The following is a 16,005-nucleotide window of genomic DNA, read 5'->3' on the forward strand; positions in this document are numbered from 1 at the left end:
CAACAGGAGAGAGATGGGGCTGGATGATTATTCCCTTGTTCTCCAATTAGATACTCTTTCAAAAATACTTAATTCATGTTGTTTTACACGTTTCCCCATGCCCTTAGCATTTTACATGTAGCTCTTAGGTTTGCAAATATTAGAGTGAACACACATGCTTTAGTTTAAAAAATATTTATTACAGAAATGTACATTTAATTAGTTTTAAGGAATGTACCTGACCACAGTGTTAATATATATTTCTTCAAATTTGCAAACTTTACACCTTTAAGATATCTACAAAGATCGTTTATTTACAAGTTTTACAAGAAATGATCACTTCACAATACTGTTGACACAGTTATGATTGAATATTCTCACTTTTTTTACTTCACTCTGTACTTATAGAAAGAACACAGAGTATGGGTGAAGTTCCAGCCCAGTGCCAGGGAGAGCCCATAGAGCAGAGTCAGAGGTGCAAATGGATACAGAAGAATTACTGTATTTTTCAAAAATGGCAATGCTGGAAAAGAAAGGAATCCAAACTGATTAAAAAAAAAAATTGACTAATAAATGAACATTTTGAAAGACAGCTTACTTCAACATGTGGGGTGGAAGGGAATGCATCTTTTGAATCAGTAAGATTATGCTATTTATACCCAGAACTAGACTACTCCTCCCAACCCCTCTGTGCTGTTTCCTTCTTGTCTAGGGCTGGGAAGAAACCTAGGAGAGGAATTATTTCAGTACAGAGACTGAGTGGGACATACACTGGACCAAGAGAGGTTAACAGTGAGGGAGAAATATCACAAATATTCATGAAAACAGTGGTGAACTGAAACTTGTGACTGCCTCAGAAGCCTCTAGGAGTCCAACTTCAAATACAGAGATGGATGATATAGGAAAATATCTTTTAGCTATGTGAGATTTTCCAGTGTAAAGCATTATACCCCCACTTTAAGAAGGTGTGAGCTCAACTAGTAGCCCAGGCTTCAAAAAGAACTGAAACTCTTAAATATAAAAATCTGGCTCCAAATACTGATGTTTCTTGGTCACTGGTTAGTTGGCGGGACCCTACCCCATGCATCCTGACCTGAGTATTTCTCATACAGGAAGGTCTTAAACAGAAACTGAGCTGTACTCCAACTATTCTAAGTGGTATAGGAGTTAGGAGCAGTGTTCAAATAACCACTTAGAGAAACCACAGTGCTGCAGTGTTCTCATCACAAAACACTTTCCAAATTCATTAGAAATGGCACAAACATCTCCCCTGGACTAGAGAAAGCACTCCCCAAACAAAGCATTACAATGAAGGGGTTAAGTGTTCCCTGGCCAACCAGCCGAAAGGGGAGAGAATGGGGGTGGGAACAACTCTGGAGCCAGGCACAGTCAAAGCCATCTGTATTTACAGTTAGGCCCTAACCATCCACAGTAACAGGAAAGGAAGGGCTAAGAAACATACAGTGCAGTCTCTAGATTTTATTTGGCTTTATTTAATGGAGATCATTTCTTAACATAAATGAAAAATAATGTATGTTCCTCATTCGTATTAAGAAAAATGAACTGACAACAGGATTTAAGAGTAAATCTGCAAACATGTCCTGAGGACGATAAATGCTGGGCCCGATCTTCTGTGATCGTCTACAGAACCATACGGTAATCAAGAAAACTAAAAAGGGGGCGAGAAGTATGACTCCAAAGGCTTTAGAGAACTTCAGTTCATAGACCTGTGTAACAAGATTCTGGGTCCCACCTTTCTTCGCTCTACCCTCCGGCTGGTAACCCACAACCTGAAAGCATGGGAGAAGAGGAGGAGCGAATGGTCTTGGATTCCTGCAAGTCATTTGGAGATAACCAGTATGGTTTAACATGGCTCCTTCAAAGTATAAAATCTGTTATATACCAGCTAGGCCATTTTCTAGCTGCATGACCATGGGTAAGCTGCTTAATCTCTGTGCCTCAGTTTCCTCATTTGAAAACCAGAAACAAGTAAACCTGTGTAATTATGAAGATTAAATGAGATAATGCACATAAAATATTTAGGACAGTGCCTGTAAGTGTTCCATAAAAGCAAGCTATTAGTATTACTGTTACAACTTTCCCCCTCTTCCTATGTTCTCACCCAAAAACATTTTAAAAAATTACTTACCACTGTATCCCAGGAAAGTGACATAGATATAATAGCCAACTGCAACCAACCATAAGGTGTTTCCAACTAAATATCCAATAAATGTGTCTGTCAGGATAACATCTGCCAGAAGAGATGCAGACCATGAGTCCCTTCACCAATGCATGCAGTGAAGACTTGGATAATATTCTAAGTAACTGCTACTTACGGTTGATGAAAAAAAGCTGGATAAAATGCAGAATGACCAGGAGTGGATAAAAAGCATTGAGATGCACATCAAAAGCATAGCCCCATTCCACATCATAGTCTCTGCTCTGTCGTTTCACTAAATACTTGTTAGAGATGAACCTAAGAGCAAAATTAAAATTTCTTTCATAATAAAATTGATTCTGTAAATGTTTACTTACTATGTGGCAGACATTCTAAAATCTGGAGCTATACCAGTAAACAAAACAGACAAAAATCCCTACCTTCCACCTAGGAAGGAAGGCTGACCATGATATAAATATGTTACATGGTACTATGGAAAGAGAGAGAGCAGTAGAGAAATGTGGAGAATACAAACCTGAGATGCAATTTTACATATGAGGGTTATAAAGTAACATTTGGGTAAAGACCCAAGGACAGTGTGATGGTGCCTGGCAGGTCTGAGGAATGGTAAAAAGACCAATGTGCTGAAAGAAAAGGAGCAAGAAATGAAGTCAGAGAAGAAACAGGGTTGGGTCCAACATCAGGTCACACAGGATCCATGTTTGACTCCATGTTTCATGGAGCCTGTGGCCATTTTACAATCTTTGGCTTTTATTCCTGGTGAAATGAGAAGTCTTATTTGACTTAAATGCCTTGACAGAGCCTCCCTGGTGGCTGATCTGAGAACAGACTCGAGAGACAACACTGGAAGCAGAGGCCAGTTAGAAGGCTACAGCAAGGAAGAGATGAGCAGAGGGACTGGTGGCAGGGGAGGTGCTGAGATGTGGCACACACGATACTCGGAAGGTAGAGCCCCGACATTATTGGATGTCAGTATGAGAAGAAAAGACTCAAGGATGACTGAGAGATTTCTGCCTTGAACAAATGGAAGATGGAGCCGCCTTCAATTGAGGTGGGGCTGGCTGTGAGAAGAGTGGTTTTGAGGTGGGAAGGAGTGTGCGGAAGTTTGAATTTGGACCTGTTATGTTGAAGATGCCAACTAGTATGGAGTAAAAAGTTGTATACCATGTCTAGAGTTTAGAGGACAAGTCCAAACTGCAGATATAAACTCATCAGTGTGTAGATGATATTAATATTTAAAGCCACGGGCCTGAATCGTGTCACCAAAAAAATGTGGATAATGAACAGGCCCAAGACCCCTGTTAAGAGGAGGATGAAATAGTAAGAAGCAGTTAGGAAGAGTGACACATCCAGCCGTAAGAACAATTATTCAAGCGTATGTCACTGTTCTACAACATGGCCTGCTAGTTTTTCAGTTCAATGATGAATAAAAAGTAAAATATCCAAGTAATAGAAAAGTAGATCTTCAAAGAACAAAAGTTGTATTATAAACATATATTGGAAATTCAATGTACTTTTTAATATATTACTTCATTTCATCTCAAGGATACAATTAAGAATATACTATTCTGACACTGGGGATAAAAATGAAAAATAAACAGATGAAAAACATGGTACAATACTAATGGTAACAGTTCCTGCATTTAGTTATCTGAAAATGCCAAAACAATACTGAACAAACTAGAGCTTCCCAAGACAGTTTCCTTTTTAGCCAAGAATGTGTGCCATTCAAATTGTATGGAATCAACATGTAGCTCACTCCCCAAGAGCACCCTCCATGAAAGCAGACGTTCTCTGCTGCCCCTATTCCCCTGCTTATCCCAAATGGGCACTTTCCAAGCTTCTGGCCTCAGTGAGAGTCTTTCCGCTAGAAGACAGATGTGCCTTCTGAGAGCACTCCAGGGCACTGTGGTTTTCACCTCCCAGCTCCATATTAACGCCAGTCAGAGGCTCATCATGGCCCAGACTCTTGCCTCTAGGTCTAGAGTCATCAACCTCAGTGTCTACTGACCTTTTCCACTCTTCAACAAGTTCCCTGAACTCAACAGGCCATCAAGGGCTGCTTCATCTGCACCTGCTGCTTCCTCAGTCCTCCAAGGCCAAACCTTGCAGGCCATCCCAAAGGAGCCTCCCACCTACTCCCCCTTCCTGATCCTCCCTCATACCTTGTTATCTCAGGAAGCTCTCAAATCCATTTCTCCTCTCTATTCCCATCACCACCATACTATCTGGGCCTCCTCTACTCCTACGCAGACCTCTGCAAGTGTATCCAGCCTTGCCCACTCACTACTCCAACTTTTGCCTCCTCCACTGCCATGGAAAAGATTTTTCCTGAAGTGTGAGTTTGACATTATTTCCTTACTTCAAAGCCTCAAACCTCCCCACCTCCTTCTGCCCCCAACCCAAACATGCAGTCTATGAGATAAAGTCCAATTTTTTTCCTGAATGGCATTAAGGCTAATTTCTGTAGTCACATCTCTTCCCCAGTCACTTGGTGTCACCCTATGCTCCCAGACCTAGCATGCTGTTCCACACCTCTATGCCTCTGCACTTGCAATTCCTGGTGCCAGGAGTCAACTATTCCCCATCTCCACAAACCACCTCCTTATGCTGGCTTCAGTAATACATCTGTGATGGTCATCATTACATGCAGTCATTTCTCCTTCTAGTTCCTCACACAACATAGGTGCTCAAAACTACACTGAATCCCTTTCTATGTAATTCGAACTATGATACAGACTCACATGAAAGGTGCTAATCTCCAGGTTGATTTGGTTTCTGTGGCTGATACGGTTTGGCTGTGTCCCCAACCCAAAATCTCATCTTGAACAGTAATCTCCGAAATTCCCATATGTCAAGGGTGGGGCCAGATGGACATAACTTCCCCCATGCTGTTCTCGTGATAGTCAGTGAGTCTCACAAGATCCGATGGTTTAATAAGCATTTGGCATTTCCCCCACTTGTACTCACTCCATCCTGCCACCTTGTGAGGAAGGTGGCTGCTTCTCCTTTGCCTTCCGCCATGACTGTAAGTTTCCTGAGGCCTCCCTAGCAATGCGGAACTGTGAGTCAATTAAACCTCTTTCCTTTATAAATTACCCAGTCTCAGGTATTTCTTTATAGCAGCGCTGAGAACAGACTAAGACAGTGGCCTCCAGAATTACTGGATTCATGGCAGAATGCTTGTTATGAATGAAACTATTCCTTTGAAAGTCTTATTTATTGAAATTTCAAAATACACCATTTGTTTTTCATGAATTTCTTGGTAATGAATACGTGATTACATTAGTATTAATTCTAGGCCAGATTTTAGAATTTATGTTAACAGTGCACAGCATTTATTGGCTAACTAGCATATACAAAAGTTCTGCTGTACTAGTCAGAAGTTACAAAGAAAAATACAGGCATATATCATTTTACCACACTGCACTGTACTGCACCTCAGAGATACAGTAGTTTTTAAATTTTTACATATTGAAGGTTTGTGGCAACCATGTCCAGCAAGTCTTCCTGTGCCATTTTTCCAGCAACATATGCTCACTTCACGTCTCTGTGTCAGCGTTTTCTAGCAATAAAGCATTTTAAAGTCTGTACATTGCTTTTTAGAGCCATAGTGCTACTGTACACTTAAGACTACAGTACAGTGTAAATATGATTTTAATATGCACCGGGAACCAACACATCTCTGTGACTCAGTTTACTACGATATTTGCTTTACTGAAGTAGTCTGGCATGGAACTAGCATATCTGAGCTACGCCTGTAAAAGGCTGGTATTGGCCAGGCATGGTGGCTCACACCTGTAATGCCAGCATTTTGGGAGGCCGAGGTGGGAGGACTACCTGAGGTCAGGAGTTCGAGACCAGCCTAGCCAACATGGCAAAACCCCGTCTCTACTAAAAGTACAAAAATTAGCCGGGTGTGGTGGTAGTGTGCCTGTAATCCCAGCTACTCAGGGACGCTGCAGCAGGAGATTCGCTTGAACCCGGGAGGTGGAGGTTGCAGCGAGCTGAGATTGCACCATTGCACTCCAGCCTGGGTGACAGAGTGAGACTTCATCTCAAAAAAAAAAAAGGCTGGTATCATCAGAAGTTATAGTTGCAGAGTTTTGCTTAAAATATTAGTAACTACCAAATATTGAACACTTAACTATGTGTCAGGTACTTTTCATAACATAATTCTCTCAAAAATTGGACAAAATAGTTAACTCAATTTTACAAAATAAAGAGACTGGGACTAAGAGTTTCACAGATGGCGAGCGACACAGAAGACAGGTGATTTCTGCATTCTCAACTGAGACTCCACCTCTGGGGACAGGGCACAGCTAAACAACAACAACAACAACAACAAAAAGCAGCTGAAACCTCTGCAGACGCAAACGACTCTGTCTGACAGCTTTGAAGAGAGCAGTGGATCTCCCAACACGGAGGCTGAGATCTGAGAACGGACAGACTGACTGCTCCAGTGGGTCCCTGACCCCTGAGTAGCCTAACTGGGAGACATCCCCACTAGGGGCAGACCAACACCCCACACCTCACACAGTGGAGTACAACCCTGAGAGGAAGCTTCCAAAGCAAGAATCAGACAGGTACACTGCAGCTGTTCAGCAATATTCTATCTTCTACAGCCTCTGCTGCTGATACCCAGGCAAACAGGTCTGGAGTGGACCTCAAGCAATCTCCAACAGACCTACAGCTGAGGTCCTGACGCTGTTAGAAGGAAAACTAACAAACAGGAAGGACACTTGCAAAAAACCCCATCAGTACATTCACCATCATCAAAGACCACAGGCAGATAAAACCACAAAGATGGGGGAAAAGCAGGGCAGAAAAGCTGGAAATTCAAAAATAGGCATCGCCCTGCAAAGAACGCAACTCATCGCCAGCAACGGATCAAAGCTGGACCAGAGGTAGCTTTGATGAGATGAGAAGAAGAAGGCTCCAGTTCATCAAACTTCTCAGAACTAAAGGGAGAATTACATGCCAAGCAAAGAAACTAAAATCTTGAAAAGAGTGGAAGAATTGATAACTAGAATAATTAATGCAGAGAAGGCCATAAGCGAATTGACCAGAGATGAAAACCATGACCTGCGAAATATGTGACAAATGCACAAACTGGTATTTCGATCCACTGGAAAGAAAGAGTATCGGCGGTGAGGATCAAATGAATGAAATAGGCGAAGAAGAAACCTAAAGAAAAAGAAGAAAAAGTAGACAAAGCCTGGAAGAGTACATGGGATTATGTAAAAGACCAAATCACGTCTGATTGCCCTGGGAGTGAGGGGAAAATGGAAACAAGTTGGAAAACACTCTGCAGGATATCATCCAGGAGAACTTCCCAACCTAGTAGGGCAGGCCAACATTCAAATCAGGAAATAGAGAGCATACAAGATACTCCTCTCGAGAAGAGCAACTCCAAGACACATGAATTGCCAGATTCACAAGAGAGTTGAAATGAAGGGAAAAGAGCTATTGGGGCAGCCAGGGAGAAAAGGTCAGGTGCTACAAAGGGAAGCCCATCAGACTAACAGCAGATCTCTACGGCAGAAACTCTACAAGCCAGAGAGTGGGGGCCAATATTCAACATTCTTAAAAAAAGAATTTTCAACCCCAAATTTCATATCCAGCCAAACTAAGTTTCATAAGTGGAAAGGAGAAATAAAATTGCTTACAGATAAGCAAATGCTTAGAGATTCTGTCACCACCAGGCCTGCCTTACAAGAGATCCTGAAGGAAGCACTAAACATGGAGAGGACTGCCCGGTACCAGCCATTGCAAAAAGCGATATGTAAAGACCATTGAGGCTAGGAAGAAACTGTGTCAACTAACGAGCAAAATAACCAGTTAATATCATAATGGCAGGATGAAGTTCACACATAACAATATTAACCTTAATGTAGATGGACTAAATGCTCGAATTAAAGGAGCCTGAACTGGCAAACTGGATAAGAGTCAAGACCCATCAGTCATTTATTCCAGGAGACCCATCTCACATGCAGAGACATACACAGACTCAAAATAAAGGGATGGAGGAAGGTCTACCAAGCAAATGGAGAACAAAAAAAAAAAGCAGGGAGTTGCAATCTAGTCTCTGACCAAAACAGGCTTTAAACCATCAAAGATCAAAAGAGACAAAGAAGGCCATTACATAATGGTAAAGGGATCAATTCAACAGGAAGAGCTAACTATCCTCAATATATATGCACCCAATACAGGAGCACCAAGATTCATAAAAGCAAGTCCTTAGGCACTTACGAGAGACTTAGACTCCCATACAATAATAATGGGGGGACTTCAACCTCCACTGTCAACATTAGACAGATCAGCGAGACAGAAAGGGATTAACAAGGATATCCAGGAATTGAACTCATCTCTGCAGCAAACAGACCTAATAGACATCTACAGAACTCTCCACTGAAATCAACAGAATATACATTCTACTCAGTACCACATCCCTTATTCCAAACGCCAGCCACATAATTGGAAATAAAGCACTCCTCAGCAAATGTACAAGAACAGAAATTATAACAAACTGTCTCTCAGACTAAAAGTGCTCAAACTAGAACTCAGGACTAAAAACTCAATCAAAACAGCTCAACTACATGGAAACTGAATAACCTGCTCCTGAATGACTACTGGGTACATAGCAATGAAGGCAAATAAAGATGTTCTTTGAAACCAATGAGAACAAAGATACAACATACAAGAATCTCTCTGGGACACATTTAAAGCAGTGTGTGTAGAGGAAATTTATAACTAAATGCCACAAAGAGAAAGCTGGAAGATCTAAAATTGACACCCTAACATCTAATTAAAAGAACTAGAGAAGCAAGAGCAAACACATTCAAAAGCTAGCAGAGGCAGAAATAACTAAGCTCAAGGCACAACTGGAAGGAGATGGGAGACACAAAAACCCTCAAAATCCAATGAATCCAGGAGTTGGTTTTGAGAAAAGATCAACAAAATTGATGGAGCCATTACTTGAACTAATAAAGAGAAAAGAGAGAAAGAATCAAATAGGCATAATAAAAATGATAAGGGATATCCTACACGACCCCACAGAAATACAAACTACCATCAGAGAATACTATAAACACCTCTCATGAAAATAAACTAGAAAATCTAGAAGAAATGGATAATTTCCTGGACACTTACACTCCAAGACTAAACCAGGAAAAGCGGAATTCTTGAATAGACCAATAGCAGGCTCTGAAATTGAGAGTAAATAAATTAACCTACCAATGAAAAAAGTCCAGGACCAGATGGATTCACAGCTGATTTCTACCAAGAGAGTTACAAAGACAGCTGATACCATTTCTCAACCTGAAACTATTCCAATCAATAGAAAAGAATCCTCCTAACTCATTTCTGAGGCCAACATCATCCTGATACCAAAGCCTGGCAGAGACACAACAACAAAACAGAATTTTAGACCAATTATCCCTGATGAACATGATGCAAAAATCCTCAATAAAATACTGGCAAGCGGATCAGCAGCACATCCAAAAGCTTATCCACCATGATCAAGTGGAGAAGCTGCATCCCTGGGATGCAGGGCTGAGTTCAACATCACACTGAAATTAATAAAGCGTAATCCAGCATATAAACAGAACCAAGACAAAAACCACATGATTATCTCAAGAGATGCAGAAAGGCCTTTGACAAAATTCAGCAGCCCTTCATGTAAAAACTCTCAATAAATTAGATTTACTGATGGAGCATTATCTCAAAATAGTAGAGAGCTATTTATAACAAACCCACAGCCAATATCATACTGAATGGGCAAAAACTGGAAAAATTCCCTTTGAAAACTGGCACAAGACAGGGATGCCCTCTCTCACCACTCCTATTCAACATAGTGTTGGAAGTTCTAGCTAGGGCAATCCAGGCAAGAGAAGATATAAAGAATTATTCAGTTGGGAAAAGAAAGTCAAATTGTCCTGTTTGCCGAGATGACATGATTGTATATTTAAACCCATTGTCTCAGCTTAAAAATCTCCTTAAGCTGATAAAACTTCCAGCAAGTCTCAGGATACAAAATTAATGTGCAAAAAAATCACAAGCATTCTTATACACCAGTAACAGACAAACAGAGGAGCCAAATCATGAATGAACTTCCATTCACAATTGCTTCAAAGAGAATAAAATACCTAGAATCCAACTTAGAAGGGATGTAAAAGGACCTCTTCAAGGAGAACTACAAACCACTGCTCAGTGAAATAAAGGGACACAAACAAATGGAGAAGAACATACCATGCTCATGGATAAGGAAAGTCAGTATCGTAAAATGGCCATACTGCCCAAAACATTTATGGATTCAATACCATCCCCATCAAGCTACCAATAAGTTTCTTCACAGGTGGAAAAACTGCTTTAAAGTTCATATGGAACCAAAAGAGCCCGCGTGCCAGGTAATCCCTAAGTCAAAAGAACAAGCTGGAGGCATCCACGTTACCTGACTTCAAACTATACTACAAGGCTACAGTACAACAAAACAGCATGGTACTGGTACCAAAACAGAGATACAGACCAATGGAACAGAACAGAGTCCTCAGAAATAATACCACACATCTACAGCCATCTGATCTTTGACAAACCTGAGAAAAACAAAAATGGGGAAAAGGATTCCCTATTTAATAAATGGTGCTGGGAAAATTGGCTAGCCATAAGTAGAAAGCTGAAACTGGATCCTTTCCTTACTCCTTATCTGAAATTAATTCAAGATGGATTAGAGACTTAAATGTTAGACATAATACCATACAAACCCTAGAGAAAACCCTACAAAGTAATACTATTCAGGACACTTAGGCATGGGCAGGACTTCATCTCTAAAACACCAAAAGCAATGGCAACAAAAGCCAAAATTGACAAAATGGGATCTAATTAAACTGAAGAGTTTCTGCACAGCAAAAAGAAACTACCATCAAGAGTGAACAGGCAGCCTACAGAATGGGGAGAAAATTTTACGAAATCTACTCATCCTGACAAGAGAATTTAATATCCAGAACCTACAAAAGAACTCAAAACAAATTTACAAGAAAAACAAACAACCCATCAAAAAAGTGGAGCCCAAGGATATGAACAGACAGTTCTCAAAGAACATTCATACACCAACAGACCTTACGAAAAAAATGCTCATCATCACTGGCCATCAGAGAAATGCAAATCAAAACCACAATGAGATACCATCTCACACCAGTTAGAATGGCAATAGTGCAAAAAGTCAAGGGAAACAGCAGGTGCTGGAGAGGATGTGGAGAAATAGGAACACTTTTACACTGTTGGTGGGATTGTAAACTGGATTCAACCATTATGGAAAGCGGTATGGCAATTCCTCAAGGATCTAGAACTAGATGTACCATATGACCCAGCCATCCATTACTGGGTATATACCCAAAGAGTTATAATCATGCTGCTATAAAGACACATGCATGCACGTATGTTTACTGTGACACTATTCACAATAGCAAAGACTTGGAATCAGCAAATGTCCATCAGTGACAGACTGGTTAGAAAATGTGGCTATACACCATGGAATACTATGCAGCCATAAAAAGGATGAGTTTGTGTCCTTTGTAGGGGCGTGGATGCAGCTGGAAACCCATCATTCTCAGCAAACTATCACAAAGCAAGCAAACACTGCATGTTCTCACTCATAGGTGGGAACTGAACAATGAATCACTTGGACCGGGGAAGGGGAACATCACACACACCAGGGCCTATCATGGGGAGGGGGGAGGGGAGGGATTGCATTGCAGGAGTTATACACAGTGTAAATAGCCGAGTTGATAGGTGCTGGCAGTTGATGGGTGCATGCCTTAACATGGCACAAGTATACATATGTGTAACAAACCTGCGTTAAGCACATGTACCTAGAACTTTAAGTATAATAATAAAGAAAAAAAAAGGGGGTTTCACAGATAACTAAGTTGGCATTTGGACCCGTCTCTGCTTCAAAATGTGCTACTGGCTGACCAGCCCACTCAACCACTGAGACCTCACTGAGATCACTGGCCACATCCCCTGCCCTTCATCCAGCATGCCAACCACACAGAAGGATTTAAACACCAGATTTGTCCTCAGTACGCTGCTGTTGTTAAATCAACCAAAGTCAGACTGAGAACCCTTTTGACAAAGCCTGTGTGTGTGTGTGTGTGTGTGTGTGTGAGAGAGAGACAGAGGGGGGTGAGGGTTAGAGAGTTTTATTCTCAGTAGGAAGGCATGAGAAGTTTAAAAAAAAATCCTTCTTTTTCAAGTATACTTCATTTAATGCAAAGATTCAAAGTAAGATTCCACAAAATAACCCTTTAGATCGAAATGGATTTAAACGCAATGAATATCAAGAAGTGGTCCCTCCTGACAAATGCAGAAAACCATGCTATCATCCAGACAACTTAAGCAGAACTGGCTCAATCTGTAACATTTTTGCAAAACCAGGGATTTTGTTGGTATGTGAAAAATAAATCTCGGGACCCCAAAATCACTAAGCCAAAGGGAAAAGTCAAGCTGGGAACCGTGTCAGGCAAACTTGCCTCCTATTTTATTCCTAAGATAGCTTATCTTTACAGGTGTGGGACAGAAAGTCCTCCTTCTGCTCACCCGAGACAAGTGTTTATCTGATTGCTTCCTCTGCCCCATTGTTCATCTAAAAATGCAGACTCACTGAGCCAGACTAAGGCATGACTATTCTATACTTGCCTCTCACAAGTATTAAGTTATTGTGTTCAGTGAGCTGATCAAAGACTCAGGGGCCAACCATTTGTCTCTGATCTGCTTTATAACCTGCTTTCCCCACTTTCTTTTTTTTCTTTTTTTTTTTTTTTTGAGGCGGAGTCTGGCTCTGTCGTCCAGGCTGGAGTGCAGTGGCGGATCTCAGCTCACTGCAAGCTCCGCCTCCCGAGGTTCACACCATTCTCCCTGCCTCAGCCTCCGAGTAGCTGGGACTACAGGCGCCTGCCACCTCACCCGACTGGTTTTTTTGTATTTTTTTTTAGTAGAGGCAGGGGTTTCACCGTGTTTAGCGGGGTGGTCTGGAGTACCTGACCTGGTGATTAGCCGTCTCGGCCTCCCAAAGTGCTGGGATTACAGGCTTGAGCCACCGTGCCCGGCTAACGTGGCCGCCTTCTTACACCACGTTGACTGATATCTCAGTCCTAAAATGTGTAGAGCAAGCACCTTGGGCACATGTCTCAAGACCTCCACGAGGCTGTGTCACCGGTAATCATAAACTTGGCAAACTAAACTTTCTAAATTGGGGCCTATATAGGTATTTTGGGTTCAACCATAAATTCATTTCAATTATTTGCTATATTTGACAATATAAACCAGTCTTTATTTTCTGATCTAGGTGGCAACACAGGAGGGCAAATTGTAATAATCTTGGCAGTCAAAATCGATCATTCAGTGACTCTACCTTGGTTTCAATTTCTATCTGCTGCCATTGTAGCTCTGAAGCAAACAAATGGAGATGCTACAACAGTATCTGAAAAACCAAAGTTATGGTACTTACCACATTAAAGTTGCTATCAGAAGACCAACGCCTACACAATCTATGAATACAACCCAAAGGAGAAGCTTTATTGTCTCAAAGAATCCCATGTCCAGCACAAAGCCAAATCCTATAGTGGACACTGAAAGAAAGATTCACAAGATTCATTTAGGGACTCGGCTAGGTTCTGGAAATACAGAACACATCCCTTGCCCTCCAGATGCCCAGGCTAGTGGGAGAGACAGGTCTGTACACAAAACTCCCAAGATGTGTGAACACCACCTTGGAACAAAGCGTGGCCACTGAGAGAGTTGGAAGTTTCCTGAGGTGGGCCCCTGCCAGGCTGATTCACCACGGTGGCCTCAGTATTTAGAACGCCAGTCTAGAGAAGGCACTAACATACCTTAAGTCCAGTTAAGGTGCAAAACACCCTGTAAACTTCAATATCTTACCCACCTCAACACCCTACAGGTAAATGAGACCCTTGCATTATGGAATTGGAGAACTTCAGTTTCTCAGGTTCACATCAATACTTTTACAATTCTCACTCTGGATTTGCCTGACTGAAATGCAATTTCCAGTTTCATATTCCTTTTCACAGTCAGCTGCATACTGGTTCACAGCAGTTGAAAAGATATGGAGTGAATTTTGTCCCCTGCTTTTCAATGTCCCAGGGTAACAGTTTACTCTGGCATCTGCTTGGGACCTGTAGAACCAAGACTACAATTTTCTTTCCTGCGAGATTTTTGAGGCTTCAGTAAAAAGGAGAAATAGTTTCCAGTATTTCCAGATTCTGACCCACAACACATTTATAACAAATAAAAAGTCTAATCAGAAACGCTAAGCGTTCAATTCTGTCTCAAACACACTTACCACAGAGCCAGATACTTAACAGGACCAAGAAAGCAGGGTCATCTCTGGCCCACTGGTCCTTCGTCTGTTTTCGATAATGAAAATTTCTGTAAACTCTCTGTGGGGATGTGAACAGGTAGAGCATCTGCCAGGCAGCAAATTCAAAGTCCATCTGCCGAAAGCGGAAAAGCCTTCTCAGATATTTGTAGCGTTTCGCTCCGGCTGTGTGTCTTGCTGCATCCCTGGAATTCAAGACTCCGTTCCCCTGCACTGAGGAATGCACTGAAGTACTCGGTAACATCTTCCTAGATGGGAGAAAAACATTTCTTTTACACGTATGCTGAAGAAACTCTTGGCTACGGGCACCCCTCTTCTGAGTTACTTGGCAGGGAGGTCACTTTCCATGTTCTTCCCAACCCTAGAGAAAGGCCAGGAGTCAAAAGCAAACGCAGTTGGTTCTGAGGCGGGGCTTGGGGCTTGGGAAGCGCAGCCTGCAACCTCAGGCAAGGGCAACAGCTCACCCTTCTCAATCACCTAATAACACATATCCAGGGGCAGCTACCATTACAGAGACGGGGATGATGTGACAGCCCCATGACTCCGAGAAGAGTGATAGAGCCAAGATTCCAAATCTGACTCGAAATTCCGTGCTCTTAACCACCAAGCTTTTAAGAAAATGCCTAAGAAAGCAATGTTTCAGCCGGTTAGAACAGTGTTACCGAAAAGGTAAAACAAATGGCCTATTCACATAGATCCATCAGCGCACTGCCAGCAAGCTCCTCGGTCACTAGAATGATTAAAAACCAAGCAAAACTCCGATCCCTAGTGTTTTACATCCGGAATAGGTCAGCAGAGGGAGCGGTAGCGTCGGAGTCCAGTCCAACCGGTCCGAGCTCCGGGGAGCGCCGGCCACTGCCCGGCTGCCCGTCTCCCCTCCACTTCGTAGGCCCCCGGGACGCCGGCAGCGCCTGACCGGGCCCAGCTGCTCCCTCCCTGCCCGGGGCCGCGGATACGGCCGCCAGGTTTAGCAAATAAAAACAGAATGCCCAGCTCCGTGTGGATTTCAGACAGGCCACGAATAAGGTTTTAGTACGCCTACATCCTACGCAACATTTCGGACATGCTAATACTAAATGCTCTTTATCTATGATGCAAAGGTAACTGGGCGTCCTTTCATTTTATCCGCAACTCTATCGCCGGCCGAGGGGCCGGACGCCGACATGGTCATTGTCAGGCCGCAGCGATATCAGCTCGCAAGCTGTCGGGATTAAATGTCCCCCCGCGCGAACCCGGGCTGCGGGAGGACAGAGCGGTCCTCAGGCCTCACCTGGAATCCTGCTACAGCCTCGACCCGCGTCCGAACCAGCCCACCACCTCCTCCCAGCAGCCGAGCCCAGCCGCCACCAGGCGGGCTTCCCTTCCCGCAACGTAGCCGGCGCTTCCGGCGCGCCCCGTCACGCGCACCCACTTCCGTCGCGCACGCGCCACCCCTCGGCCCCCGTAGTCCTCG

The 16,005-nt window shown here is 42.7% G+C and overlaps 1 protein-coding gene across 1 annotated transcript; it reads right to left on the reverse strand.

Moving 5' to 3' along the window:
- Positions 1-158: 158 nt before the first annotated feature.
- UNC50 (unc-50 inner nuclear membrane RNA binding protein) lies at positions 159-15,979 on the reverse strand. The gene is made up of 6 exons (XM_021925093.2): positions 15,823-15,979; positions 14,517-14,800; positions 13,665-13,785; positions 2,316-2,455; positions 2,129-2,230; positions 159-502 (listed from the first exon to the last, which is right to left on the reverse strand). The coding sequence occupies exons 2-6, from the start codon at positions 14,794-14,796 to the stop codon at positions 366-368; spliced, it is 780 nt and encodes a 259-aa protein (XP_021780785.2). The 5' UTR covers positions 14,797-14,800; positions 15,823-15,979; the 3' UTR covers positions 159-365.
- Between the last annotated feature and the right edge of the window lie 26 nt (positions 15,980-16,005).

The sequence above is a fragment of the Papio anubis genome, chromosome 14 (assembly GCF_008728515.1).
Source record: "Papio anubis isolate 15944 chromosome 14, Panubis1.0, whole genome shotgun sequence".
Lineage (NCBI taxonomy): Eukaryota > Metazoa > Chordata > Mammalia > Primates > Cercopithecidae > Papio > Papio anubis.

Coding starts and splice junctions, on each gene's coding strand:
- UNC50 (XM_021925093.2), bottom strand. CDS start 14,796: ATGTTACCGAGTACTTCAGTGCATTCCTCAGTGCAGGGGAACGGAGTC. Junction 2,456..13,664: donor CTGATAGCAACTTTAATGTG/GTAAGTACCATA, acceptor TTTTGCTCTTAG/GTTCATCTCTAACAAGTATT. Junction 2,231..2,315: donor CCAGCTTTTTTTCATCAACC/GTAAGTAGCAGT, acceptor CTCTTCTGGCAG/ATGTTATCCTGACAGACACA.